A 26,050-nucleotide genomic window follows, 5' to 3' on the forward strand; every position below is an offset into this window, starting at 1 on the left:
TTGAAAAGGGTTTGGTCACATTCAGGAAGTGTGGTATTGTGGTATTGTTCTTTTAATTAGGCTTTTATACACTGTGGGAGGCACAACCCATAATAAGATAATTTAAACTGGATATCTAAGCGAGTATCCATAGAGACAGTTGCTATGGCAGCGAGAAATCTCATCTCATTAAGAACAAATAAAAATAGCTGTGCAACTCATATGGTCATGACATCCTCAACTGACAGGATTGTTTAACATACAAAGGATAACTGTGTGTGTGTGTGTTATGGATGACCTGTCAATCATTTTTTGAGTGGCAGCTAAGGGTCCCTAGTTGGAGCCGTAGTCCAAAAAGAGAACATTGGGTGGTGTGTGTGTGTGCATGTGCAGGTTGTTTGAAACACTCCCCTCGGAGTTCCTTCAGAGTCAGGAATCAACAGAAGGAAAGATAAACATGGAGAACAAAGATGCTGAAAGAGAGGAGAGAAGGGAGGAGGGTTAAAAGAAAAGAAGATGGAGAGTTAAAGAGATGAACCATGTTGTCAAACATCCGTTACCAGCCACTTAACCCACAAAACCTCTAACCCTGTGGTGGTTAGAACAGGTGTTCTCCTAGCTACTGCATGCAAACACACTCACACACACTATCCCATCTGTTCTGTATGTTTTTAAGCTGAGGGGGAGAATTGGGCCCCTCCGCTGGCTCCCAGGGTACAGTACGCACCCCGTGGGCCAGGGCCTTACTGCTGCAGCCTGGGTTCGAATCCAGCCCAGGCCCATTGCCGCATGTCCTCCCCTCTCTCTCTCCCTGTCTAGCTTGAGCTGTCTCTATCCAACGAAGCAAGAAAGTGAGTTTCAAAAAGGAGATTGAGAATGCATATCCATTGTCCTTTTGCAAAATAAAATGGCAGTGAAGGAGAGTTTAAAATACTGCACTGATGCTCGTCATCAGCATCTGAAGGGTTTTTGTGACCCCTCATGAAAAACGAATATAGATCAGTTGATATTCATGCTACTAACTTAAGAAGAGGTATTTTACTCAATAACACACATACACGATCTAGGAACAATGACACAAGCTCTAATGAAGCAATACTTGGTATTCTCCCTGAGTCATTCCTGTAAAAGACTGTCCTAGTACTATCTAACTGTAACTGATGTAACAAGCTGAGTCAGAAAACGCACGCGCGCGCGCACGCACACACAGCTGTGCTTGGATATATTTTATATAAGAGGGCAACCATTGGGCTATTTCTGTGCCCTGCAATGGGGAAATGAGCGCCACATAGTCTCTTCAATGCTTACTAAACCTAGCGTCAAGCAGGTGTCTAGTGTAATGTACTGTATGCCTGTGTGCGTGTGAGAGAGAGAGAGAGAGAGAGAGAGAGAGAGAGAGAGAGAGAGAGACTCATTATAAAGACACTCCTATTAAGTGCGCGTGCGTTTGAGTATGCGGGGGCGTGGGTGGCGAGGAAGAAAGAGGAGGGAGAGAGAGAGAGAAAACTAGAGATGGAGAGAGAGAGAGAGATATCTAAATAGAGAGGCTGCTAAGTGCGCTGACACCGACAGTGAAAAGAAAGCATTGCGCGGGGAACAAGGACTCTACAAAACGAACAACATACGGAACCGTCCAGACGCATTCAATCTTGACGAGGAACCCGTAACATATACACGCTGATCCGTCAGCTGGAGGTAAATTAACGCATTGAAAATATATGGTTTTGCTGTTTGTGTGTTGTCTCATTGAGGGGTAGGCTACTCGCCGTATAGGCTACTGTTGAATATACAGTATTCAATTCTGACAACTGTGTTAGTGTCAGTTGGATGTATTCGAACAATGGCTAAAATAGCCTACCTCTTTCGTGTATTGCCAGTTTTCCACTTTGGATTGACTTTATAGATCGCGGTATTACGGCTTTATGTAGAGTAGACAATCAATGCCGGTATTCTGGCTACATGTCTTTGTCTCGGTTTAGTGATCCTGTCCTATACCTATACTTGGTCTTTGTTGTAAGTGACTTTGTGCAGTACCCTGTACTGTGTGCATCTGTATGGTGTGTTGCGACCACCGCGGTGGTCCAGGGCAGCTGACAGCATGATGAAGTCCACGAGCAGGAGGTCCTCAATCGTTGTAAAAATAGCGCGAGTGTCAGCTTCGCCAAGAGAATGCAATGCGCTCTGAAGCACACAGACATACAGACAGGCAAACACAGGTCAGACAACACACCACCACTCTGCACTTACCAACATCAACATACAGTAAAATATCCTTCCAATTTACTCTAGTTCTTAGGAATCAATAACTATATTCCTTTTTACCACGCACTAGGACGCACTAGTTTGGTTTACGTACGCGTGCCTGATGATAGTATACATAATTGAACTGGCCAGATATTACACAGCTTTTGACTTCTTCCAGGCTTGAAGCATTCTAGGGCAGAAGATGGATGATGATGATGATCCTGGTGCGCGCTGTCCCAGCTTCCCGCTGCCATCCGTCATGCGCTAATGAGCGTGTCGCAGCTTTCTCTCTCTCGAGTAGCGCTTCTTTTGCAGCTCTAACCTCCTCTGAAATCCCGTTTACATGGTCGACTACATACAAATCAAGCGCCGTGGCTTCGCTCTGCTGCTTCAAATCTTCTCTCTCGCTCTCTCCCTCTCTCATCTTTACATCTCTGTCACTTGTTATTTCTCAGACACCCCTCTCTCCGCCTCTCCCGCACACAGTTTATTCATGCCATTTACCCGCCAGCCACTCTCTACCGCTGCCTTCTCCATCCTTTTTGTAGTTCTCTCCATCCATCTCTCTTCTGCTCCACGCTACAACTCAGTGGCTTCCTCCTATTTCCGCATCTCTCTCTCCTCCCTGTTTATTTCTTCCAAGGTGACGAAACCTGTCTGATTGACAATTGATAATGGTTTATCAATTACAAATGTAAGACATGGAACCTCTTCAAAGTTCCGTTGTAAACAATGTAACCCATAAACCCACTGCCCTCTTGAGACCAGACTGACCGAAGTAAATGTCCTCTACAGCCAATGTTTGTTAACCACTATTTACATTTAGTCATTTAGCAGACGCTCTTATCCAGAGCGAATTACAGTAAGTACAGGGACATTCCCCCCGAGGCAAGTAGGGTGAAGTGCCTTGCCCAAGGACACAACGTCAGTTGGCCGGGAATCGAACTGGCAACCTTCGGATTACTAGCCCGATTCCCTCACCGCTCAGCCACCCGACTCCCGACTATACCACGCCAGTCATTCTCCTCCTCTGTGTGTGTGTGTGCGTGTGTCCATATACGCACGTGTGTGTGTGTGTGTGTCTGCGTGCATGCGACCACCGAATTCCCACTCTTGGGATCAGGAGCTCAGCTAGGCATTCTGGGAATATCACGGGCAGCAGATCGAATGATGCCCCCCCCCCCCACAGCTGCTGTTACTAAGAAAAGCCAGAGAGCACACACACACACACACCCACACACGCACACACACATTGTCAAGCACACTTTTACACATCAGACACTTACACACGTCTGCACACACACTATTTCATATGTGGCGCTCATGATATCATGGTGACAGAGAAATGAACTCTGGACAGTAGTGAACTGTCTCATGCTAAGCTTAGTCTATTTTATATCCTGCATGTACAGACAACAGCTGACTTCCTCCTAATTTACTTCACGCCCTCGCTCTTTCCTTCATGTACACACACACACACACACACAAACACACACACTTTATGTCACTTTCAGAGCGGCTTCATCGCTCACGACAACTGTACCATCCCTATTTAGACACCCATGGGTGTGCGTTTTAGTGCAAGGGCGTCTCAAGCTTTGATTCTCCCTATGTGCTTCAGGTTTTCCTTTCCGTCCACTCCTGGGAACATGGAATATCTGAGTACATAAATCATCTGAGAGACTGCTTCATATAAACATCATACACACAGGTAAGACATGCTCGTACACCCACACACACACACACAGAAAAACCTGAACATGACCCCCAGTGTATGTGTCTGTTGTAGGTCAGAGACATGTCTGAAGTGAATCTAGGAAACCTGGAGGTCCTCCAGGAATCGTCTCTTCTGAAGTCATGTGACCAGGCTCTCCCCGCTCCCTGCTGCCCCTCTCCTTTGCCATGTGCACCCTCCTGCTGCATCGAGACGGAGGGGGAAGGCAGTGACCATGACAACAGAAAGCAGGAACAGCAGGTGAGACAGCTAGATACTCACCCCCACCTCAAAATAGGATATCATCTCTACCTCCATCCCCCCCACCACCACCACCACCACCTTACCACAAACAATTGTCACATCTCTTCCTCTCTCACCCATCACTTTGATGCTGTCACCAAACCATTTTTTTTGTCTGGCAACACTCCTCAACATCTGTGTTTGTCACTCAGAAACAGGCAGGTAACAAGGGGCAACCCAAGAGAAAGCCAAAGGTAGGCCCAACTCTGATACTTTAGTTGTACTTGTTAATTGATTGTCAAGCATACTAGCTGTGCATGTCTAGTACATTTGAAATTATGCTAATTAGTATTTGTTTCAGGCCAAAGGAAGACTAGTGAGGAGTATGGCTGTGTGGGAAGAGTCCTCACCTTCCGATGCTATGCAGGAGAGCCAGGTAATGCATGCACACACACACACACACACACACACACACACACACACACACACGTACACACACACACAGAGAGACAGCTGTTCTTAGTCCCCACCTCTGATGTTTCAGGGTTCGTCTGACACGAACATCCTGTCTGGTTACCATGACGATGAGGATGTTTCCTGTAGAGGAGACGAACAGGAGAAAGACAAAGAATCAAAGAGGCCACCGCTATCCAAAGGTGTGTGTGTGTTTGTGTATAGTTTGCGTGTGTGTTTGTGTGTTTGTTTGTGACCAAGAAACAAAGCAAAGGGAACACGTTTGTTACTTCCCCTGAGCGTGTTGACATGTTTCTTTGTGCATGTGCCCTGTGCAGAGTCTAGTCTGGAGTACAGAGACTCCACAGGTATAGACCTGGACCAGTTCATCACGGACACTCTCAACAGCAATCCCAGGGACAAGATGATGCTGCTAAAACTGGAACAGGACATGATCGACTACATCACCAGCAATAAGTAAGAATGAGTGTGTGTGTGTGGGTGGGTGTGTATATTTGTGTACGTGGGTGTATGTGTGTCTGTGGGGTTGTAAGTACGTGTGGGTTTGTGTGTGTGTCTGTGTGTGAGTCATTCAGATTTGACATCAGGTATAATCTTAGTCCAGCTGTCTAACGGAGGGTGTCAGGTGGCTGAGCGGTGAGGGAGTCGGGCTAGTAATCAGGAGGTTGCCAGTTCGATTCCCGGCCGTGCCAAATGACGTTGTGTCCTTGGGCAAGGCACTTCACCCTACTTGCCTCGGGGGGAATGTCCCTGTACTTACTGTAAGTCGCTCTGGATAAGAGCGTCTGCTAAATGACTAAATGTAAATGTAACACCGTGCCTGTCCTCTCTGCCCGGTCTGCCAGTCCCTTCAAGAAGTTTCCTCACATGTCCTCCTACCACCGCATGCTGGTCCACCGCGTGGCCGCCTACTTTGGCATGGAACACAACGTGGACCAGACAGGCAAGGCTGTCATCATCAACAAGACCGGCAACACGCGCATGTACGCTCGCCCGTGTGTTTCTCCTGTGTGCATTCTTGGAAGACAGCTCTGCATAGCTGTAGTGTTTGATCTTTATCTGAAGGTTTTGAATGTGTGTGTGTCTGCTCAGACCTGAGCAGAGGTTTATAGAGATGGTTCAGGAGGAGAAAGGAGAGGAGATCCAGTGGAGAGTAATACTGAAGAGAGACAACAGCTCAGAAGACCAGGTATAATCTGTCTGTCTGTCCATGTGTCTGTCTGTCTACCTGCCTGTCTGTCTGTCCATTTGTCTGTCTGTCCATGTGTCTGTCTGTCTACCTGCCTGTCTGTCTGTCCATGTTTCTGTCTGTCTGTCCATGTGTCTGTCTACCTGCCTGACTGTCTGTATGTCCATGTGTCCGTCTGTCCATGTGTCTGTCTACCTGCCTGTCTGTCTTTCCATGTGTCTGTCCATGTGTCTGTCTGTCCATGTGTCTGTCTACCTGCCTGTCTGTCTTGCCATGTGTCTGTCCATGTGTCTGTCTGTCCATGTGTCTGTCTACCTGCCTGTCTGTTGGTCTGTCTATGTGTCTGTCTACCTGCGTGTCTCTCTGTCTGTCCATGTGTCTGTCTGCCTGTCTACCTGTCTGTCTATGTGTCTGTCAGTTGTTCTGTATGTCTGTGTTTGTTTACCTGTCTGTTTACCTGTCTGTCTGTCTATGTGTCTGTCAGTCTTTCTGTATGTCTGTGTCTGTTTACCTGTCTGTCTGTCTGTCTGTCCATGTGTCTGTCTGTCTACCTGTCTGTCTGTCTCCGTTGGCAGCACATAGTGAAGGAACAGAACAGAAAACACAGGCCTGTTTATTTCTACTGGTGTTTCTGACATGTCTTCATCCGCCCCCCTCAGGCCAGACTCCACCCCTTACACGATGAGAGGCGAAGCAAGTCCATGGAGGAGAGAGAGGAAGAGTACCAGAGAGCACGAGACAGAATCTTCAACCAGGAGGTGAGCGAGCCCACATACACACACATATGCGCACGCACGCATACACACACACACACACACGTTTCTTATCTTCACTATTCTTCCTCTTCATTTCAGCCTGTGTGTACCCAGGAGGATGTTCATACAGAGACGAGGTACCTATGATCTGCCAACATATGTCTTCTGACCACTGTACCTAAATGGTTCTGTGTGGCTGAACCGGTACTGAACGGTATGTGTGTGTGTGTGTTGTCTCTACAGGGTTGTTGAAGAGTTGAACCCTTATTCTGAGACCCAGAGGAGGAGACAGCTGTTTAGGTGAGTGTACCTCCACGAGGCTACTTAGTAGCACTACACATTTACCCCCCCCCCCCCACACACACACACACACACACACACACACAGTGTGTTACAGGTGGTACTTGGGTCAGTATCTCTGAGATGCGACGCTGCGTGTGACCTGCAGGGGGAGCAGAGACGGTTCTGGGTCCGGTTGGACCGGGAGCAGCAGGCAGAGCAGCACAGAGGCGGACTGTCGCTATAGCAACGACCCCCGACCCTGGAGCAGCACCGACTCCGACTCGTCCTACCAGTGGCCGAGCCCCGCCCCTAATCACCGCTCAGTCATCAGTCACAGCCGGGACAACCGAGGTGCCGACGAGAGGATCAAGTCTGGTTCAGAGTCTCTCGTCCTCCCCCTTTCTCTGCCTCTAATCACCCTCATCTGCCCTCTCTCTCTCTCTCTTGTTGTCTCTTCTCAGGGTCTATATCACTCTACAGACTTCCTTCCTCCCACCCCCGCCCCTCCTCCCCTCTCATCCCAGAAGAGCAAGTGCCTTCAAACAACTCCACCTTCATCCTGGAGAACGGAATTCCACCAGGAAGTATTCTCATGAACCCGCAGACAGGTATACACACACAGACACACACACACGCACACACAGGCATACATTCTTGGTCTTAGCATGTGTTGGCTGGTGTAACCCTAAAGTACCCTTTGCCCTCTCAGGACAGCCCTTTTTAAACCCTGATGGGACTCCTGCTGTGTACAACCCTCCTGACAACCAGCAACCAACCAGGAGCCAGACTCAGCTGTCAGGACCGCCCCCTCCACAGCAGCAGCCAATGGCTACTCACGCCATCCCACAGGTACAGTCGTTGTCAAAGCTCAAAATATTCCTTTTCACAGTACAGTATCCAGATAGATGTATTTTGTAAAGTACATAATATTATTCTACTTGTGTTATTTCACCATAACACAAGTCCTTTGTACTTGTGTTAATTTAACACCATCCGTATGCATCCCTACCTCTCTCTCTCTCTCCTTCAGGTGGTTCAGTATTCGTCTTATCCCCCTCCCCAGCAGATGTTGCCTGTCTCTCCTCTTCAACACTACTCTGGGGTACAACGTCTGTGTGTCTGTTTGGCTACACGATTGAATAAGCTGTAATTATGTTATTGCAGTAGTAAATTGGACTGTGTGTGTGTGTGTGTGTGCTGATGGTCTTTGAACCTTTCTTGACACCATCAGGCTGAAGAACTGACGCCCCAGTTCGGACACATGACACTGAGCTGTCAATCATCCGGGGATGCCCCGCCCCTCTACCCTCCTCCACAGAGCTACGTCTACGCTGCCCCGCCTCCTTCTGTCCCGGCCAACCCCCCTAGCTACTGCCAGCCCCCACCGCCGGTGAGAACGCCATGGCAACAGAGCCACGGAAACAGAACCACGGCAACAGAGCCACGGTCCAAACACATCCCAAAGCTGCTCGAAAGGGAAAATCAGAATTGCACAATGAGATGATAAACGTTGTCCTTCATATCCAGATGGATGAGGGGCTCACTGAGTCGTCATTGTGTCGTTGTGCTTCACCTCTCTAGTTGCCTGTGTATTACTACTCTGGACAGTACCCTGCCTCGGGCCCCCAGCCATGCAGACCCGTCACACCCTCCCAACACAGTCAAGCCACACAGCAGACAGGTAGGTCCACACCTCAGCAGGGACAGAGAGAGAGAGTGTGTGGTGTGTGTGTTGTGCGTCCATGGCTGTAGGGAAGGGGGCCGTTACACTGTCAGAGATGTAGTCTCAGGTCTCACAGTGAACCGGTCTCTTTTCCTGCTGCTTCTACTCATCAGAGTGAAAGGCAGAGAAGAAGAAAAGAGCAGACAGGAAACACTAATAGCAGCTGCTGTGTTTTACAGAGACGCAGATGCTTCCTGCTTCCTCATTCTGTCCTTCATCTGTGTGTATGTGTGGCAGGTTACACTCCTGTCCTGTCCAATCAGCAGCAGGGATACCAGGGCATGATGGGGGTGAAGCCATCCCAGAGTCAATTGCAAAGCATGCTGGGTACCTACCCGCCAATTAGCTCCCACCCTTACGGTGTCGTACAGGTAAACATCACACGCACAAACATCCAGACACACACTACTGTAGCTGAGGTGAAGACATGAGCTAGATTTGGATTTTTTATGACGATTGTGATTTTTTCCACGTGGTTCATGTGTCCTGGCCACCTCTCTTCCTTTCCTCCAGGGAGGTGTAGCAGCGTCGTACCCCCAGGGGGGCGTTGTGTCTGGGGTTGGGGGGGACGGAGGTTTCTGCTGCATGGTGTCCGCCCCCTGTGCCCCGCAGGCCATGCCCCCCCCCCTGAGCGGCCACCCTGTCAGCTGTGCCAACCTCAGCTCCCAGGGCTGGACGAGCAAATACTGACGCAATGATCAGTGTGAATGACCTCATTTTATACTCCCTCAACGACAGTTCATCAACGACCTTCGTCACTGCACCTACCCTCTCACCCCCCCCCCCCCCACCACCCTGCACATTGTATTGTATGTTGCCTATAATATCCCACACACAGAGGATAGCACACACCTTGTTACTGTACCAAAGCTATATTTGAGAGCTCCTGTATTGAAAGCATAATTTATATACACTTTTTGAGTTTTGTATGGATTCCAAAGAAAATATTCTGTATTGAAATGAAATGTGTGAGAAAACAAATTATTAAAGTATTGTGACTGGATTGTCAGGTCACTTTTTGAACTGCGATTATCTCTGTTTCTATTTAGACAAATTGTTGACCACACCCAAGCGTACATTATTAGAACAGGAAAAAAAAGCCAAAGTTCACTTAAGACCGATGCCAACTTACTGCAGTACTCTGGCGCCCCCTGTTGACCAAAGTAGAGAAGTACACCACTACTGAGTACGTTGATGAGATATAGGTGTGTGACGACAGTGATTGGGATCGGAGGGCTGTGAAGTGACAACACAGGGTCATTTGTGACCTGTGGTTGAGACAATATGGGGACCCACAATTACCACACACGTGCCCCACATCAACCGAACACCATCGCCTCTTCAGAAGTCAAACTCTCATGCCTTTATCCTCACGTTACCCCTATGACTTGGCCGGGTGCAATTGTTTTTATAAACCTCATCACTTAGTTTCTGGAGACGATCTATATAGGCCTATTGAACAGCTGGAAATATCAAGCAATGTCTTTGGCTCATTCTCCCAGACTCAGAACTGTGATCTGTGCCATGCAGTTAATCAGTCACACTGACAGGTAGAAGAGCAGTTTTCATGATCTTTAATAAAAGGCACACGTACAGCCATAGTGAGATGAGTGAGTCGGTTGGCATAGAGACGAAGCGTTAAAACACAGAAATACAAGAACTAGAGAGGCCAGGAGGAGAGAGCTCTATGTTGTCTTTACAGTAGAATCTAGTTTAGTTAACATTGTCTCCACTTCGTTCAAGTAAGTCTAACACTCTACAAAACGTCACCATGGTAACGCAACACCCCCCCCCCACCCCACCCCGCCCACCCCACTTCCACCACACACGATCCCCCCCCCCCCCCCCCATGCCCGACAGCTCCGTGGTCAGAGCCTCGTTTTGTGAGGTGCATCTTCCTGTTCCTGTACTGCTCTAACGCAGCGCTCCCCTCGCAGGGTGTTCTCCTGCTCCGAACAGGACTGAGCGGGTTCGACAGTCGTTGTCCGCCCCGCCCAGATCCGCCCCGCGCCCCCCCCCCCCCTCCTCCTCCTCCCCATGGGTCCAGGTTCTATGGTTCTGGATGATTCTAGGTGCAACCTGGCCCAGGACCAATGAGATATACTGTTTATATGTTTATATAGGGGTGTGTTCACTGGAGGGCCCTTGACATGCGTGCATGCACGCTCATACACTCAGACGTAAACAACAACACACTCACACTCAAACCCGTCACACACTAAGAACTAAAAAAAGGTTCACAGGTACTTAAATATTTTGGGGTTAAAAAGAAAACAAATGGTATAAGTTAGCTTAAAAGGTTAAATATAACCACAACTAAAATAGAATAAAGTAATTCCTATAACATGCATGCAGGCCAGATGTCCTGTGCCCGTCAGGTGAGGGTTCAATGGGGAAATGCCACCATCTTAGTTCTGCTCTAGCCTAATCCGGGAAACAAAATGGATGCCTTTGCCAAAACAGAGTGGAAGCAGTTAACCTAGCTTGTCTGGGAGTCTGGGACCAGCGTTCATCAGGGCCAGAAACACAAAACACACCCAACACTTCTCCACTACTCTATAAAACTGTTCACTGAGTGATCAACAGACTTGAGGAATAATGGACCACAAAGCTTTCACATTCTGATCTTTGGAACACACACACGCATGCCCGCACAAACATACACACATACTTCCTCTTCTGCACACAGTTTGAGGGATCCAGACCATTCACTTCAATAGTCATCCTCCAAACTCTCGGAATTGACACCATCTTTCGACACACACACACACACAGCTTTGGTTGGTCTGTGCTACCATTGGCTGTGGGAATCAGGGGTGACATGTCAGATAGACTGAGCTCTGAAAATCTCCACAACACCCAGCGACTAGCAACCATCCCTCATTCACCCCCCCCCCCCCCGCCTCCATCTCTGTCGTGCCAACACTTGACAGAATTGCAGGATTCTTCAGCAAGGGAGGTAAATATCATTCAATGGTGTGTGTGTGTGTGTGTGTGTACGATGTCTGGTAATGTGTGTGAAAGAAAGTGTGTATGTGGAAAGAGGTATCAGTGGTTCAGTGGTGTCTTTCTAATCTCCTTCTGCACTCTCTCCCTCTTCTCCCCTCGTCATCTCTTTCTTTATCACCACTCCTGCTTGGCCTATCAGATGCTGCAGCCGGCAGTTAACAGCACAGGACCCACAACTGCAAGATCATAACTGCTCAAATCTCAAACGATGCACCCCTCCACTCCACCTCCACCCAATACTCAATCTCTCCCGTCTCCCCCCTCCTCCTCCACCTCCTTCACCTCCTCCCACCTCCTATCCTCCCCTCCATCCTATTTCTGGATCTGGAAGATGAAGAGGCGCAGGTTGATGTTTTTGGCAGCCAGCAGTTTGTTGCACTCCACCGAGTCGGAGATGGGCAGGGGGACGTACTCCGTCTCGTTGGTGTCATTGCTGAAGGCGTGATGGTGGATGACGGGCTTGATTCGGACGTCGTCGTACGGCCCCTTCAACAGCAGGAAGGAACACTCCAGAGCAGAGTTCACCTGAGCCGCACGAACACAACACAGAGAAGTGGACATCAAAATAAATCAACGAGGAACTTGCATTTAGTCATTTAGCAGACGCTCTTATCCAGAGCGCCTTGCAGTAAGTATAGGGACATTCCCCACGAGGCAAGTAGGGTGAAGTGCCTTGCCCAAGGACACAACTTCATTGTGCACGGCCGGGAGTCGAACCGGCAACCTTCTGATTAATAGCCCGATTCCCTAACCGCCCAGCCATCTGACCCATTCTTTTACTTTGCATGGTGATGAGATGCTGAACACATTTCCCACAGAGGCGTAGCGCGTTTCTCATTCTAAGCACGTGTATCGATAGGTAATGTTTCTATGGCAGTGTTCAACCTGTAACCTGTGACTAGAGCTTGTGTTGTTGTGGTGTGAGGACAAGTCGCTGGGGCTTGCGTCTGAGCGCGCGCGTCACCTTGCTCTTGAGGATGAGCTGGAAGGAGAGGGTGCGCTTGCAGGACAGGTTGGGGTTGCGTTCGGAGTCGTTGACGCGGGCCTTCAGCACCCAGGTCTGGTTGAGGACCGTGAAGCGTGGGGTCTCGTAGTACAGACGGGTGATGAAGTCATCTGTACGATATGGCCTGAACTGGACCTCTACATGGAGACATGGGGAGGCAGAGGGGGGGGGAGGGGGTTATAGAACGTGAAATATACGTACATGTGCATGTTAGAAATCACCGTCACCTATTGAGAAGGCTATAAAAGTTAATTGTGTTGTGTCCGTTTTGCAGTGTGTGTGTTGGTGTGTTCTGCAGTGTGTGTGTTGGTGTGTTCTGCAGTGTGTGTGTTGGTGTGTTCTGCAGTGTGTGTGTTGGTGTGTTCTGCAGTGTGTGTGTTGGTGTGTTCTGCAGTGTGTGTGTTGGTGTGTTCTGCAGTGTGTGTGTTGGTGTGTTCTGCAGTGTGTGTGTTGGTGTGTTCTGCAGTGTGTGTGTTGGTGTGTTCTGCAGTGTGTGTGTTGGTGTCTACCTGTGAAGCCGATCTTCTCATAGCAGAGCAGGCTGAAGATGCTGTTGTAGAGCTGGAGCTCCCTGCGGTGGCTCTGGTCCATCTCTCCCAGGATGCCCATCAGCTCGCTGCCCGTCTTGGTCGGGTGGCAGCACTCGCCCTCGTGAGCCGGCAGCTCGTGGAACGGCCCCTGCCACGGGCAGCCAATTCGCTTGTACTTGCACTGCGTCACCCTGGCAACGACACCGGCAGTGTGGGATTAGGCATTTGAACGGATTTTTCGTGAATTCATCTGCATCTATATCCTGAATCTCCGATAACAGGTTTGTCGTATTCAGATTAACTGTAATCTGAGTGGGAAGTGATGAGTAACAATAAACATTTACGATTATCGAGCACAAGAATCTTGTTGAATGGAATCTTTTTACTTATTCTCACAAGCTCAATAAGTGAAAACCTAGGATCAGTAATAAACAAGGGGTTGTCATGGCAACAGTTGCATGGGTACATGGTGGTTACTAGCCTAAATCGCTAGCATTTCCAATGACACTGTCATACTGCTTAGGCAAATTACAAAGGGTCTTTGCCCTTCCTGCTTGTTCCACACGTGTGCATGTGCACGCGCGTGCCCGTGTGCACGTGCACACCACTGCGTGGATCCAGTTTGCTTGGTAATTAGATCAGCTGTTTTTTTCCCCTGGCAACAGGATGTCACATGTTCACACCACACTGCTTCAAAAACATCACCGTGTGACATTTTAGCGACGACACACAGGATCTTTCGCAGTCTACTTTACAGGCAATCGAGTATGACTTTACTGTTATTAGACATGCACAATGGGGCTAAACTAGGTGTGTATTTGCACATAGAAAATATCACTTAAAATGTTTTGTCATTTTCTAGTACTAATGTGTGGTCGGACATAATATTCAAAAAAATCCCCTTTCATGTTTATCATAAGAGTAGGAAAATACAGTAACTTTTCCTTGACTAAAGCTTTCAGGCAACAGTTTACACACCTGATTCAAATGAATGGTCGTTATCAAGCTCTGAATTAGGTTGGACCATCTAAAACATACAGGACAGTAGGCCCTGAGGACCAGGGTTGAAGACCACTGCTTTAAACTACAGCAACCCAGCATGCAAGTGTCCATTAGACCAGTGGTTCTCAAACCTGTCGTCAAGTACCACCTGTCCTGCACGTTTTAGATGTTTCCCTGCTCCAACACACCTGATTCAACTAAATGGTTGTTAACAGGCTTCTGCATAACTCGATAACAACCCATTCATTTGAATCAGGTGTGTTGGAGCAGGGAAACATCTAAAACAGGGGTGTTCAATCCTGGTCATCGAGAGCCCCTGTCCTGCATGTTTTAGATGTTTCCCTGCTCCAGCACACCTGATTCAAATGAATGGGTCATTATCTAGGTATGCGGAAGCCTGCTAACGACCATTCATTTGAATCAGGTGGTACTCAGGACAGGTGCTACTTGAGGACAGGTTTGAGAACCACTGCATTAGACGATGCTACAGGTCAGTGTGTGCATGTGCGTGCGTGTGTGCGGATGGACGCACGCCTGTGTGAACGTGAGAGTGCCTGTGAGCGTACGTACGTGCGCATGAGCGAGTATGTGTACCTGTCTTGACACTCCTCCTTCTGGTGCCTCTCCATGCTGGAGCGGGGGAACTGTTTTAGACAGAAGGTGCAGTCTGTAGGCAGCTCGCTCACCGCCTTCTCCACAGCCAGGTTCCTACAGCACAGGCTCTTACTGATCTCACACCTGGAGAGAGACCAATCAACCAAGCTTAGACACACACAGCTTAGAGACTAGAGCAACACAAGCCCTTTCCTCGTGACCTGAGACTAGACAGACTAAAATACATTTCCATGCCCCTACTTTTCCATAACAATATTTATCTTAAGACTCACCTTTACATAGTCAGTATGTATTTAATCTCACATGTAGCACGGGAAATTATTTTTCTTAGAATGAAACACAATATGTTATATGGTCTTCCTGTACTTTGTGAAGTCAGATCACAATTCGGAAGCCTTTTAGATTTTAACAACAACTTGGTACAACAGAATAGCCTATTGTTTCGTATTACTACTATCCTTCAATTTCCATGCTGTCATGAATCATTTCCCAGAAGGAGAATATAACCTAGATTCGCCCTGTAAAGCCACATTAATAAGCACTATTCAGTCCTGAATATACATTTACATTACATTTAGTCATTTAGCAGACGCTCTTATCCAGAGCGACTTACAGTAAGTACAGGGACATTCCCCCGAGGCAAGTAGGGTGAAGTGCCTTGCCCAAGGACACAACGTCAGTTGGCATGACCGGGAATCGAACTGGCAACCTTCGGATTACTAGCCCGATTCCCTCACCGCTCAGCTGACTCCCTACTCCCTAATGTACCTGCAGTTGGGACAAGTGGCCTGCTCCTCCTTCAGACGGGAGTCAGCCAGTAGGTGGATGAAGCATCCAGCGCACATCAGGTGTCCGTTGGTGCACTGTGGTGGGAGACGAGTGATTGTTACAACTAGTCAGTGGTTAGGAATGAGCTAGCTACTTTGTGTTATCTTCGGGTCATTCTGACCCATCAGTCATTGTGACTCACCATCGTATTGCGACAACTTTACCGCATACAAAAACAAAGTGAAGCATTTTCTTTTAACCGCCGGGCTGTCCCAGACCCCCCACATTGCGAAGGTTAAAAGAAAATGCTATTTATTTGTTTTTGTATTGGGTAAAATTGGGTAAACACAACAATGGTTCGTTGTGAACCTTTGGGTCATGTGACCCGAAGGCAGCACAAGGGTTAAATCGAGATGTTATTGTTCCACTTTCCAGTCATTGAGATGTTGTGGTTGCACTGTATTCAAGTCATTGAGATGTTGATTGTTTCATTGTATGTCTTTTTTTTTTTTTTCACTGTGCCTGGTAGCTGAGATGTAGTTACTTAGTGATGTGGTCAGGAATTATGTACCGTTCCTTGATTCTGACCACCAAAATACTGTCGAACACCGAGCATGTCTGGTCCGTGATCTACTGCTGTATTTTATTTAATTGTGCTGCCTTCGGGTCACATGACCCAAAGGTTCACAACAAACCATCGTTGTGTTTACCCAATTTTACCCAATACAAAAACAAATAAATAGCATTTTCTTTTAACCTTCGCAATGTGGGGGGTCTGAGACAGCCCGACAGTTAAATTCCTCACTTTGTTTTTGTATGCAGTAAATTTGTCGCAATACAACGGTGGCTCACAATGACTGATGGGTCAGAATGACACGAAGATAACACAAGGGTTAAGCACTATTTGTAGATAGCTTTGGATAATAGTGCTTTCTAAAATGAATCAAATATTTTTTATGTATGTTAATAATATATGTTATGTATATAGTTTGGGTAGCTGCCATTCAGAGCTGGATCACTTTTCAATCCAACTGATATTGTCTAGGCTTTTGGGTCACGGGGGGGGGGGGGGGGCACCAGGGTAAAGGTCAACTGGCCTCCCGTCTTGTGTGTTTGGGAAGCAGGGAAATGGGTAATGCATTACGGTTTGGATTGGTTTGTTTCACCTTGCACTCTGGTTGGGACTTGGGACTTCTGTGCTGACTGAGGGCTATTTGAGGTCATCTTTCTTTCAACATCATAATGGCACACACATCTACGTCTCTCTCTGTCTCACATACACACATAGGTGTGAGGCATGTTCGTGATTCCATTCAGCACAGATTAGGTGTCATGTCTGGGCTTGCCTAAGGCAGGGGAGCCAGCCTCAGTGGCCTGCATCTTGGAAACATTAACACTTTTGGGGAAAACAAAATGTAGACCTAGGCCTTGATATTGAGCCTATGTTGAATAGCTAGCCTCCTGTTATAGCCACTGCTATAACTAGTGCATTGCTAACCAAGAGAAGGCAACTAACTGGGGCGACTCTGATCACCTATTGATCAGCTAGCTATACTGTTTTGCCGAGTTGTAATGTTTGTTTGAATATGGTGACGGGTGAAACAGATGGCGTGATTGTGTGACCATGTTTACCTGATATACAGATGCCTTGGGGAGATCAAGGCACACGGTGCAACACAGTACGGAGTAAAGTCTTTCCTCTAGCTTCCCAGACTCTCCCTCGGGCAGTCTCATTCGCTTCTTGGGTGGTTCATCCTGATCAGACTCTGTCCCCTCTCTCCGGATCGCGACCTCCTCTTGCATCGCCATACCCCCAGCGACTGCTTCCAGCGCTGCCCCCACGGCCCCAACCCCCAGTCCGGCCGAGGAGGAGCCAGGAGCGGCCGCAACGCCTACCTCTCCACGCTCTTCCAGTGAGGACATAGTGGTGATTGTCTGGCGTTAGCCGAAATGTACCTGTCGCGACCAGACTGAGGCCGAAATTATAGCTGACAGTTAATGTTAGCTTTCAACCAGTCTAGGCTAAGTAGCTAGTCCAACGGTCAGCTACCTAGCAAGCTAACTAGCCTAGCTAATAACAAGCAGTTAGGCAGTGGGGCCAAAGGCTAGCACGCTAGGTCAAACTTGCAATTATTCTTTAGCAACAATGAACATGACGAATTCATTAAACATAAAACTGTTGTTGGTGTGTCCAAAAACATATACATTTACCTCTAAATGCAGTTGATTCTACCACCTTTACCGAACAGTTATGCAAGCTTACTAGCCGTAGCTATCTCGCAAAAACACTTTACAGTCCTGCCCAGAACAAAACAACCGAGGCGCGTCACTCAGCTGTTGTTGTACTGTCGAAGCCGTTATTTGCAGTGACAGCGCATATGCTGCCGTTTACCACTGACCCGGTTCGGCAGCTCTGCTATCGTTTTTTTCCTGGTACCAGCTGACTGTCCACGGGACCACCGGAAAGTGTCAGTGATTTGAAGCAGCAGAAATGTATATATTTCGCTTAGGAGCAGTCTCTGTGACTACACAGCCATCTTTGTTATTTTTTTGTTCCTGTTCGTCGCCTCCTCTCCCCGACTTCACTTTTGTACAGTCCTGCGACTTCCAATCAATTTCAGTATTACTTAGCCAGGGTCATGGACACGGCAAATCCGAAACTCTGTTACTTGATAAACTGACAATATTCTGCCCGCAATTGTAATGGCTTCTTTGCCAGGCTCTCTCTGCTGGCAGGATTGGCTATCAGTAGAATGTTTTGTTGTATCAGATGACTCTTGGGGTATTTAAAGAGTTATGCAGAGCGCATGCGTAGTGGTTTTCTGCGGGTCAGCGTGGCAGGACTTGAAAGGTGACCAAAACCCAATATGCGACAAAATGTTACACGTCACCTATAGGGGCGTCATCTGCCAAGCAATATTGTCCAACATGACAGGACATATCCTGGGCAACTGTATTGACACCCTGTTCAATTATGTTTTGTGATTCCTCCTAAAGTCGTAGTTTTTTTTATTCCCTCCGTTTATTCCCTAGATTTTATATTCAAACCGTAACGATAGATGAAGATAGTTGTCATTCTTATGAATATTAGTCAACTGCAAATCATGGTTTTGTAATCTAGTTATAACAGCATTATAATTGAATTTAAAGTAGTTTCGGTTTTAATCATGAATCTGTTTTGGGCCAGCTTTAATGGACTGATGTGAATAGTTTACATTAAACCCCAGAAGGCACATACACTATGTTCCTCCCATAACTGCAACAAGTTCCAGTTGCAGCCAATACAGGTTCTGTGTAGCATGTATGTGGGAGGTGACCAGTACAAGTCAAACAGGCATATCCAGCTTATAGCAAAACATTCTGGAGGACTCAGGTGATACTGGTGGGGGTTTGAAGTTTCGGGTGGGTGGGACAATGTAGAAGTTCACCTTGACCATATGGCTTTTTTCCATAATCCTCTGGGTTATGGCTACTCAGTACACTGTGTGTGTGTGTGTGTGTGTGTGTGTGTGTGAAGGGACAGCATGTCCTAGTGTCAGCTGTCTGTGATCAGGAGGCACAGGGCCCAAGTGTCTCCTATTGGCCAGAAAGATGTTCCTTATTTGGTGCAAGTGGAATGGCCTGAGACCAGGACCTCGTCGAGTTTCACAACAGACTGTACTCAAACTCCTTCTTAGAACGTCTTCCTACACTACCACGTGTATTGTTACAGTGACATAACGGTAAAACAGCAGGTAAGACATTAGTTATTGTTGTGGTTGGACCCACAAAGGACAACAGTGGATCATGTGCATAATATACACACTCTCAGGAAAAGTGTAAAGCATAACAACTATTTATTCCTACTAAATATATGTGATTCCCTACTAACTACTGAACACTTAATGTATACGAAAATATCCAAGGTCACAGTAGTACACAGTGTACTAACGAGTAGTAAAGAATATATAAAAGACCATTTTAAAACAACACAGACACACTGACTGATAACAAACCTTCAATTTCGATACTTATGAGTTAAAAGCTGTGCCTAGAAACTGTTCCCACACAATGAAATCACATGAGTATGGGTTTTTTAAACATTGTGAGTACAGTCATTTAATCAAACACAAGATGAGTTCATCAGCGAGACAGCAGCAAAGACAATGAGAACCAATTTGACTTAATTAGTCTGATGTGGGGTTGATGGAGTTGGGTGGGGATGTGTGGGTGGGGTGGCTTGGGGGCTGGCCTGGATTGGGTTGGTATTGTCTGGGAGACTGGGGTGGGGATGCGGCTTGGGGTTTGTAAAGATTGTCGGGGGGAGTGGCTGCTTCAGTGTTTGGAGGCTGTGTGTGAGAGTTTGGAGAGGGTTCTGCATGAGGAGTGTTGGTGAGGGGCAGTTGGTTTTGAGTGTTGGGTTCTTTTTGCGTGGGGTTGGGGTTGAGGGGGCTGTGCAGGTCTGTGTTGGAGTTGGATTGAGGCGATGCAGACGCGGGTGGGGTTGTCTTGACCGAGGTTCCTGTCGAAGGTTGGTGGGGTTGATATCGATCTGTACTCGTCACTTCCTGTCTACGTTGACCTTTTCGGGTCTCTGCTCGTTTCGGCTGATCTGCCAGAGTCTGTAGTAGTGTCTGTCGGTCTGTGGTGGTCTGCGGTGTGTTTGGGAGTGCTTCCTTCTCCCCGATGGCTGTGGCAGTATACAGGACCCAAGGATGCTGCAGAATCTCAGCTGCTGTTAGTCTCTCTACTGGATCCACCTGCAGCAGAGCTCGGACCAAGCTTCGAGCACCTACACAAACACACACACACACACACACAAACATTAACTTCAACATGTTAACCCACCAACTAATATCAAAAACTATGAATACATGAAGTGTGTGTGTGTGTTTGTGGTTGTCTCACCATCTGAGATGGGGTCCCAGTACGGGGACAGGAAGTGGAGCTCTCCTTGTTTGATCAGCTGGAACAGTTTTTCCTGGTCTCTGTCGCGACTCCGGAATGGAGGGAACCCACAGAGAAGGATGTAGAAGACTACACCCAGAGCCCAGACATCCACCGTGAGGCCATAACCTGGAGCGAGGGAGGAAGGAAGAGTGAAATAGACTGCCAAATAGTGATGGTGAGGCCTCAAAACAATTATACAGTACTGTTAGGAGTAATCACCAGTCTCAGAGAGTATTTCTGGGGCCACATAAGTGGGTGTTCCACAAACGGTGAAGATGGGTTCTGTGACAACCATGGCCAGACCAAAGTCCCCCAACTTCAGCCTATGGCTTCCACCACCCTTACCCTCCACCTGAGGGAGGAAGGTTATGGAGGGAGGCCAGAGAAAAACGGCAAGTTCACCCATTAAGTTGTCTCATTACAAAATGGTAAATAAGACTGTATATTCTTTAACTTGTTCAAATGTAAAGACTCACCAATAGGTTTTCTGGTTTGAGGTCTCTGTGTACAATTCTCTTGCTGTGTATGTATCTCAGGGCCTCGCTCATGTCAGACACCATCATTCTGGCCTCTCCTTCCGGAAACTTCCCCCTTTCTGCGATGGCATCGAACAGATCACCCCCCGGCACCAGCTCCATAATCAGGTAGGAGTGTGTGTGTGTGTGGTGGTGTGTGAGCAGTCGTACCACACGGGGGTGGGACAGGCTACCCAGCAGGCTCAGTTCATTCTGCATCATGTGCTCTCGTCCAATTAGCTTTGACCGTTCCACTATCTTCACGGCCAAGGTTTCTCCGTTGTCACGGCGATAGCACTCACGCACGATGGCAAAGTTCCCGTCTCCGACCACCCGTCCAATGTCGTAGCAACGCTCAATGTCAGCCAGGGTCACATCACTTCCGTCAGATGGAAGGTCAAAGATCACAGTTGGCTTATTAACTTCCTCTTTGGACCCCTCCCCCTGGGGTGTGTTTGAGGAGAAGAGTTCCAATACGCCAAATGATTTCTCAGCAACTTTATTGATTGGTCGAGGGTGAGAACAGTTGCCAGTTCTCCTTGCTTCCTGTTCCTTTGCTATGTGTCCTCTTTGCTTCCTGCTCACGGGAGGAAGTGAGATCCTCCCTGCTCTGTGATTGGTCTGCTCCTGATTTCCATCTCCTTCTCCTCTGCAATTCCCACAGAGGGCAGGAAAGGAAATGTCTGTCTCCTCTCGTAGCCCCTCATCCTGGGTGAAGGGACCAATCACAGAGAGGGGTGTCTTTCTGGCCCTCTCTCTAACCCGGACATTCTGCAGGTTGTTGGGGGGGTGAACGGGGTGTCGGTTAGAGGGTGTGTTGTGAAGAGAATACTTCTGTGTGTCGGGATTCTGTTTGGCCTGCCTGTGGCTGTCTGTGAGTGGAGGTTCCTGGGTGAGTCTCTGTCTATTGCGAAGTGTCCTAACGTGAGCATCAGCATCGACGTGCGTCTGGTGCTTGTGTTGTGCGTGGGTGTCAAAGCTGTCCGTGCCCTCGCTGTACCCACTGTCAGCCTTCGACGCTTTGTCTTTGTCAGGCTTCGGGACAAGCCTCTTGACCCAGGCCCGGAGCGCCTCGCCGCGGTAATGAGAATGCTCCGGAAACAGCTCTTCCAGAGCTTCCTCCACGCTCCGCAGATCCGGACGAGCCTTTCCAAAAGCCAGGAACGCCACCTCGCCACGGAAGAAATCGCACACACCCTTCACCTGAGGCAAGAGGTTGAGAGGAGAGTGAGATAGAGATCACCCGCTCATATCTTACCGTGTGTGTTTGTGTGTCCTCCTCACCTCTCGCGCATGGGGTGTGTAAAGGCGTGTGACTCTAGCTCTGTGCCAGCGAGGAAAGCCCAAGGCCTCTGAAAGGTCCAATAGGAGCTGTTCATAAGAGACCACACCCCTGCGATTTAGCAGTACCGTTACCTGAAAGCAGAGAACGAGGTATTAGAAATTTCACTCATTGTGATAACCGTCAGATGGTTCAGGATTCAGGTCTATAAGGACTGTGCGGAAATACATTCGCCCCCAAAATGTTAGATTTGTTGGTGATCACACTTATATGTTGAGGATGTGGAGTAGAGTACTTGTATCGGAACGGTGTGGATTAGTGGACGAGATAAGCACCTTCCTGAGCACACTCTGACCACAAGGTCGCACCACAGTGATTAAACGTGGCCGTTCAGCGCTTTGCTCTGCATGGCGCGTGTGGAACAGAGGGAAGGGAGGGGCGACCTGGGTCCTTAATCCTGCACCTGCAAGTTTGGGAAGGGGCAGGGGGGGCCAAGGATGGGAGACACCCTCAATACGTTTAGTCAGGGAAACGGGGGGTTCTGAAAAAAGGGGAAAAAGAGGTTGAAATCCAATCAACGTCTATTCAACAACATATTGCTATAGGTTCAGTTGGTCAGCATTTTCTAAGATCACAATTGACTCCTAGGTAAGATGAAACTCTGTTCCATGGCGTGTGTATGTGTGTGTGTCCTAAGGAAGCGTGAATAATTCAGTCAGTAGAGCTGGCTGCTTGAGGAATCTCAAATGGCCCCTGCACTCCAAGGGATAGAAAAGACTCAAATCTGATCAGCCGGATTTGTTTACACACACACACTCACACACACTCACACACACAAAAACAAAAACAAAAGGGTATTCTGGTTCAGGCTCTGCTGGAGCTGCATGTTTAATGAAGCATTTGAGTCAGAGACTGCGTTGAAGATGAGAATTTTTCACTTTCACACACAAAGTATCTTTCGACCTTCCATACACGCCACCTCGTCTAAGATACAGGTCTCAGACACAGATTTGTATAAACACAAGACACTCTTTGCAATAGGGTACAGACCACCATGGCCTCTTTAACAAGACACCCACCCTAGGGGGTCTGGAAGGGCAATGGAATTCAAACGGTTTCTCCAGTCTATACCGCTGTTTTTCTTCTCAAAGAAACAAAACTTAATGTCCCATAAACGCCTACTAAGAAAAGTGTTTGGCCATAGTGAGCATTGGGGAGCATAGTGATAATCGGTCTTTCACGCACTGAAAACAACCTACAGAAAAGTAACCCCATTTGTAAACTCTTAATATTCGTGAAAGTTACCTTTTCACATGATGAACAAAAATGGGCTTGAGCAATAACTAGCAATACTGTGGTATTTATGTGACTACACACAACTGTGACATGGCTAAAGTTCTTCGACTAAACATTTTCACAAATAAACTTACCTGCCGTCCTCCACCTCGTCCCAGCAGCGTCACATCCGAACCGCGCTCTCCCAGCGGGCATCATAGCCTACCTGTTCTCCTGACCAGAAGGCTTTCCTTTGACCACTCCAGTGAAAGTTGTTGTCATCACTCGGACAATTATTCGGGTACTTAAGAGGTTGACTGTTACAGGATGCGGGCGCCGTGCTGACCAGTCAGGGATATTGGCTTCATTGGGTTGCTATGGGTGCGCGTATAGGAGGAGTCGAGCAGTGCAACTGCAACAAAGTCGTGAAAGTTATAGGGGCAAGTAGGACAACTGAAACCGCTGCCTGTGTCGTGGATATGTCGTTGCGTAAGAACCCTTCCTCCCAAGCCATATCAGTAGTTTTACCAGTTGGCTCATTAGGTAGGCTACTGGTAGAATGAGACACGGGTCGAAATCCGTCAGCATATTGGCACATTTTGTGAAGCGCTACCGGAGCCTCAGCGCAAGTGTGCGTGCAGGTGACCACAAGCCATTAATGGCTGTCTGCAGTGGAGTTCTAACGTTCTATCATCACTCAGCTTCAATGACACTGAATTTCAAATGTCAAGAACGTGGAATTGAATTAGTACCGTTTCAAACTCAATTATATATATTTTTGGTGACATTCAAGGCCAATAAATAACAAGATAACCAAGATAACAGATCATACAAAGGTCAAGCATAACCTAAAGAGATATCGTTGGTAATCCGATGAGAGAATGAGACTGTTTTTTTCTTTCAACATTTTCCTACTTTCCTCTTTCTCTGTCGCATTGGGCCCTCCACGCACCCTGACACTGGTCCATTCACAGACAGAGTCCATATAATTTCTTTGTGCTGCTCACCCCATGGGTCTGTTTCCATGGATACTGCTAACATTGGATCCCTGGCAACAAGTCTCATTCCGGATACCCATCCTGGATCTGTTCCCCTGACAAAGGATGTGTGTGTATCTATGTGTGTATGTGCATCTAGGTGTCCGTGTTTGTGTGTGGCGGGGCCACCACAAACAGGGACATAAATATTAGCCCTGAGAGCTTAATTTAGGAGACCAAGTCTCTACTAATGATGAACCCTACCCTATTCTCCATGTTCTTGAGGTGATTGGTGCCGTTGTGTGATATTTTAGGAGGCTTTTGCTTGGGAACAATTGAAAGCAATCGAGGGTCCCGACTGGTTGCTCCTGGTGTGCATCCTAATGAGTTTGAGTTGGCTGACACTCTTTATGACCACAAGGGGGCAGACGAATCCAGTGTAATCTTCCTTCTGTGTGAAAAAATAACTATTCGGCACTAGGGTTCTGTTGATACATTTCGCCTAGGGCGCCAGATGTGCTAGGACCGGTACTGTTGCCAGCATTCCCTCATTTGAGGTCACAATATATATTTCCATTTTCAGTTCAAATGTTTCCATCTTTAGTCATACCTGTACCTGTAATCTTACTGCGAGAGAGAGAGAGAGAGAGAGAGAGAGAGAGAGAGAGAGAGAGAGAGAGAGAGAGAGAGAGAGAGAGAGAGAGAGAGAGAGAGAGAGAGAGAGAGAGAGAGAGAGAGAGAGAGAGAGAGAGAGAGAGAGAGAGAGAGAGAGAGAGAGAGAGAGAGAGAGAGAGAGAGAGAGAGAGAGAGAGAGAGAGAGAGAGAGAGAGACTTTTGTGTGTCTGTGATTATGTGTTTGTCTGATCCTTGCATTGAGGTGCAATGGCAGCTGCCTACGTAACTCAGATGTCTCATCTGTAATTCAGATCATGTTGAAATCTTGTGACTGACTGCAACAGTCAACCATGCCTTAATGTTAGGGGGGTCAGGGTCGGGGAGGACAGATGAAAGGACGATTTCGTGTGAAAAGAAAAACATGGGGAGAGTGTGTGTGTGGAACTGGGGGAGGGGAAGGGGGAGGGGGGGGGGGGGCACTACGAGAGCAAAGGTCAGAGTTGTTCCTAATGGGAGAATGTCCAGATGTCTCTCTAACACAACCCCAAAATAAAGCCAGAGCCCAACTCTGATGGCCTTCACTCTCAGGTTTGTTGCTCAAGCTGTGAGGCTTTCATAACATTCCACTCTTCTTGAGTTCAACCCCACAGACATGCAGGCAGGTCAGGGTAAACAGTGATGTGTGTCTAGGCCAAACACTGGTTCTGAAGGCAGGCCCAAAGGTAAGGGCAGCCATCTGAACCATAACTCTGCAGGAAAGAAAAGCCCAGGACAGAGTGGCAATGACAATTTGTCATGTTTTTGGTATTGTATGCTCTAAATCAAGTGTGCGTGAGAGCTAAAGAGAGAGAGAGGTTTTGCTTGTACATCCATTAGTGTGTTTGTTTTTAGATTTAAAGTGAAGGACTGGTGTGGTAAGTTAGC

The 26,050-nt window shown here is 47.8% G+C and overlaps 3 protein-coding genes across 6 annotated transcripts; 1 reads left to right on the forward strand and 2 right to left on the reverse strand.

Annotated features, from left to right (window-relative positions):
- The first annotated feature begins 1,504 nt into the window (after nt 1-1,504).
- arpp21 (cAMP-regulated phosphoprotein, 21) lies at nt 1,505-9,606 on the forward strand. 2 transcript variants are annotated; one of them, XM_067256428.1, is made up of 20 exons: nt 1,505-1,674; nt 3,845-3,934; nt 4,013-4,198; nt 4,393-4,434; nt 4,542-4,616; nt 4,725-4,836; nt 4,972-5,110; nt 5,500-5,637; nt 5,747-5,843; nt 6,503-6,601; nt 6,698-6,735; nt 6,842-6,898; nt 7,047-7,231; nt 7,342-7,488; nt 7,590-7,729; nt 7,911-7,982; nt 8,112-8,270; nt 8,462-8,561; nt 8,841-8,974; nt 9,117-9,606. In XM_067256428.1, the coding sequence occupies exons 3-20, from the start codon at nt 4,022-4,024 to the stop codon at nt 9,291-9,293; spliced, it is 2,088 nt and encodes a 695-aa protein (XP_067112529.1). In that variant the 5' UTR covers nt 1,505-1,674; nt 3,845-3,934; nt 4,013-4,021; the 3' UTR covers nt 9,294-9,606. The 2 variants fall into 2 exon arrangements, with proteins under 2 accessions (XP_067112529.1, XP_067112531.1); XM_067256430.1 differs by having other exon boundaries at nt 6,713-6,735.
- Nucleotides 9,607-11,887: 2,281 nt separating this feature from the next.
- Nucleotides 11,888-18,276, reverse strand: zftraf1 (zinc finger TRAF-type containing 1). Of its 3 annotated transcripts, XM_067256457.1 has the most exons (7): nt 17,745-18,276; nt 17,166-17,503; nt 15,534-15,628; nt 14,721-14,888; nt 13,128-13,339; nt 12,577-12,755; nt 11,888-12,137 (listed from the first exon to the last, which is right to left on the reverse strand). In XM_067256457.1, exons 2-7 carry the CDS (start codon nt 17,454-17,456, stop codon nt 11,925-11,927), a joined length of 1,158 nt encoding a protein of 385 aa, XP_067112558.1. In that variant the 5' UTR covers nt 17,457-17,503; nt 17,745-18,276; the 3' UTR covers nt 11,888-11,924. The 3 variants fall into 3 exon arrangements, with proteins under 3 accessions (XP_067112558.1, XP_067112557.1, XP_067112559.1); XM_067256456.1 differs by having other exon boundaries at nt 17,166-18,276; XM_067256458.1 differs by having other exon boundaries at nt 11,889-12,137; nt 14,745-14,888; nt 17,166-18,276.
- A 1,423-nt stretch (nt 18,277-19,699) lies between these two features.
- dclk3 (doublecortin-like kinase 3) lies at nt 19,700-23,753 on the reverse strand. Its single transcript, XM_067256310.1, has 7 exons — nt 23,690-23,753; nt 22,595-22,722; nt 22,262-22,393; nt 20,939-22,180; nt 20,682-20,814; nt 20,421-20,588; nt 19,700-20,304 (listed from the first exon to the last, which is right to left on the reverse strand). Exons 1-7 carry the CDS (start codon nt 23,751-23,753, stop codon nt 19,700-19,702), a joined length of 2,472 nt encoding a protein of 823 aa, XP_067112411.1.
- Nucleotides 23,754-26,050: the final 2,297 nt, after the last annotated feature.

This window comes from Osmerus mordax, chromosome 18, assembly GCF_038355195.1.
Source record: "Osmerus mordax isolate fOsmMor3 chromosome 18, fOsmMor3.pri, whole genome shotgun sequence".
In the NCBI taxonomy this organism is placed as follows: Eukaryota; Metazoa; Chordata; class Actinopteri; order Osmeriformes; family Osmeridae; genus Osmerus; species Osmerus mordax.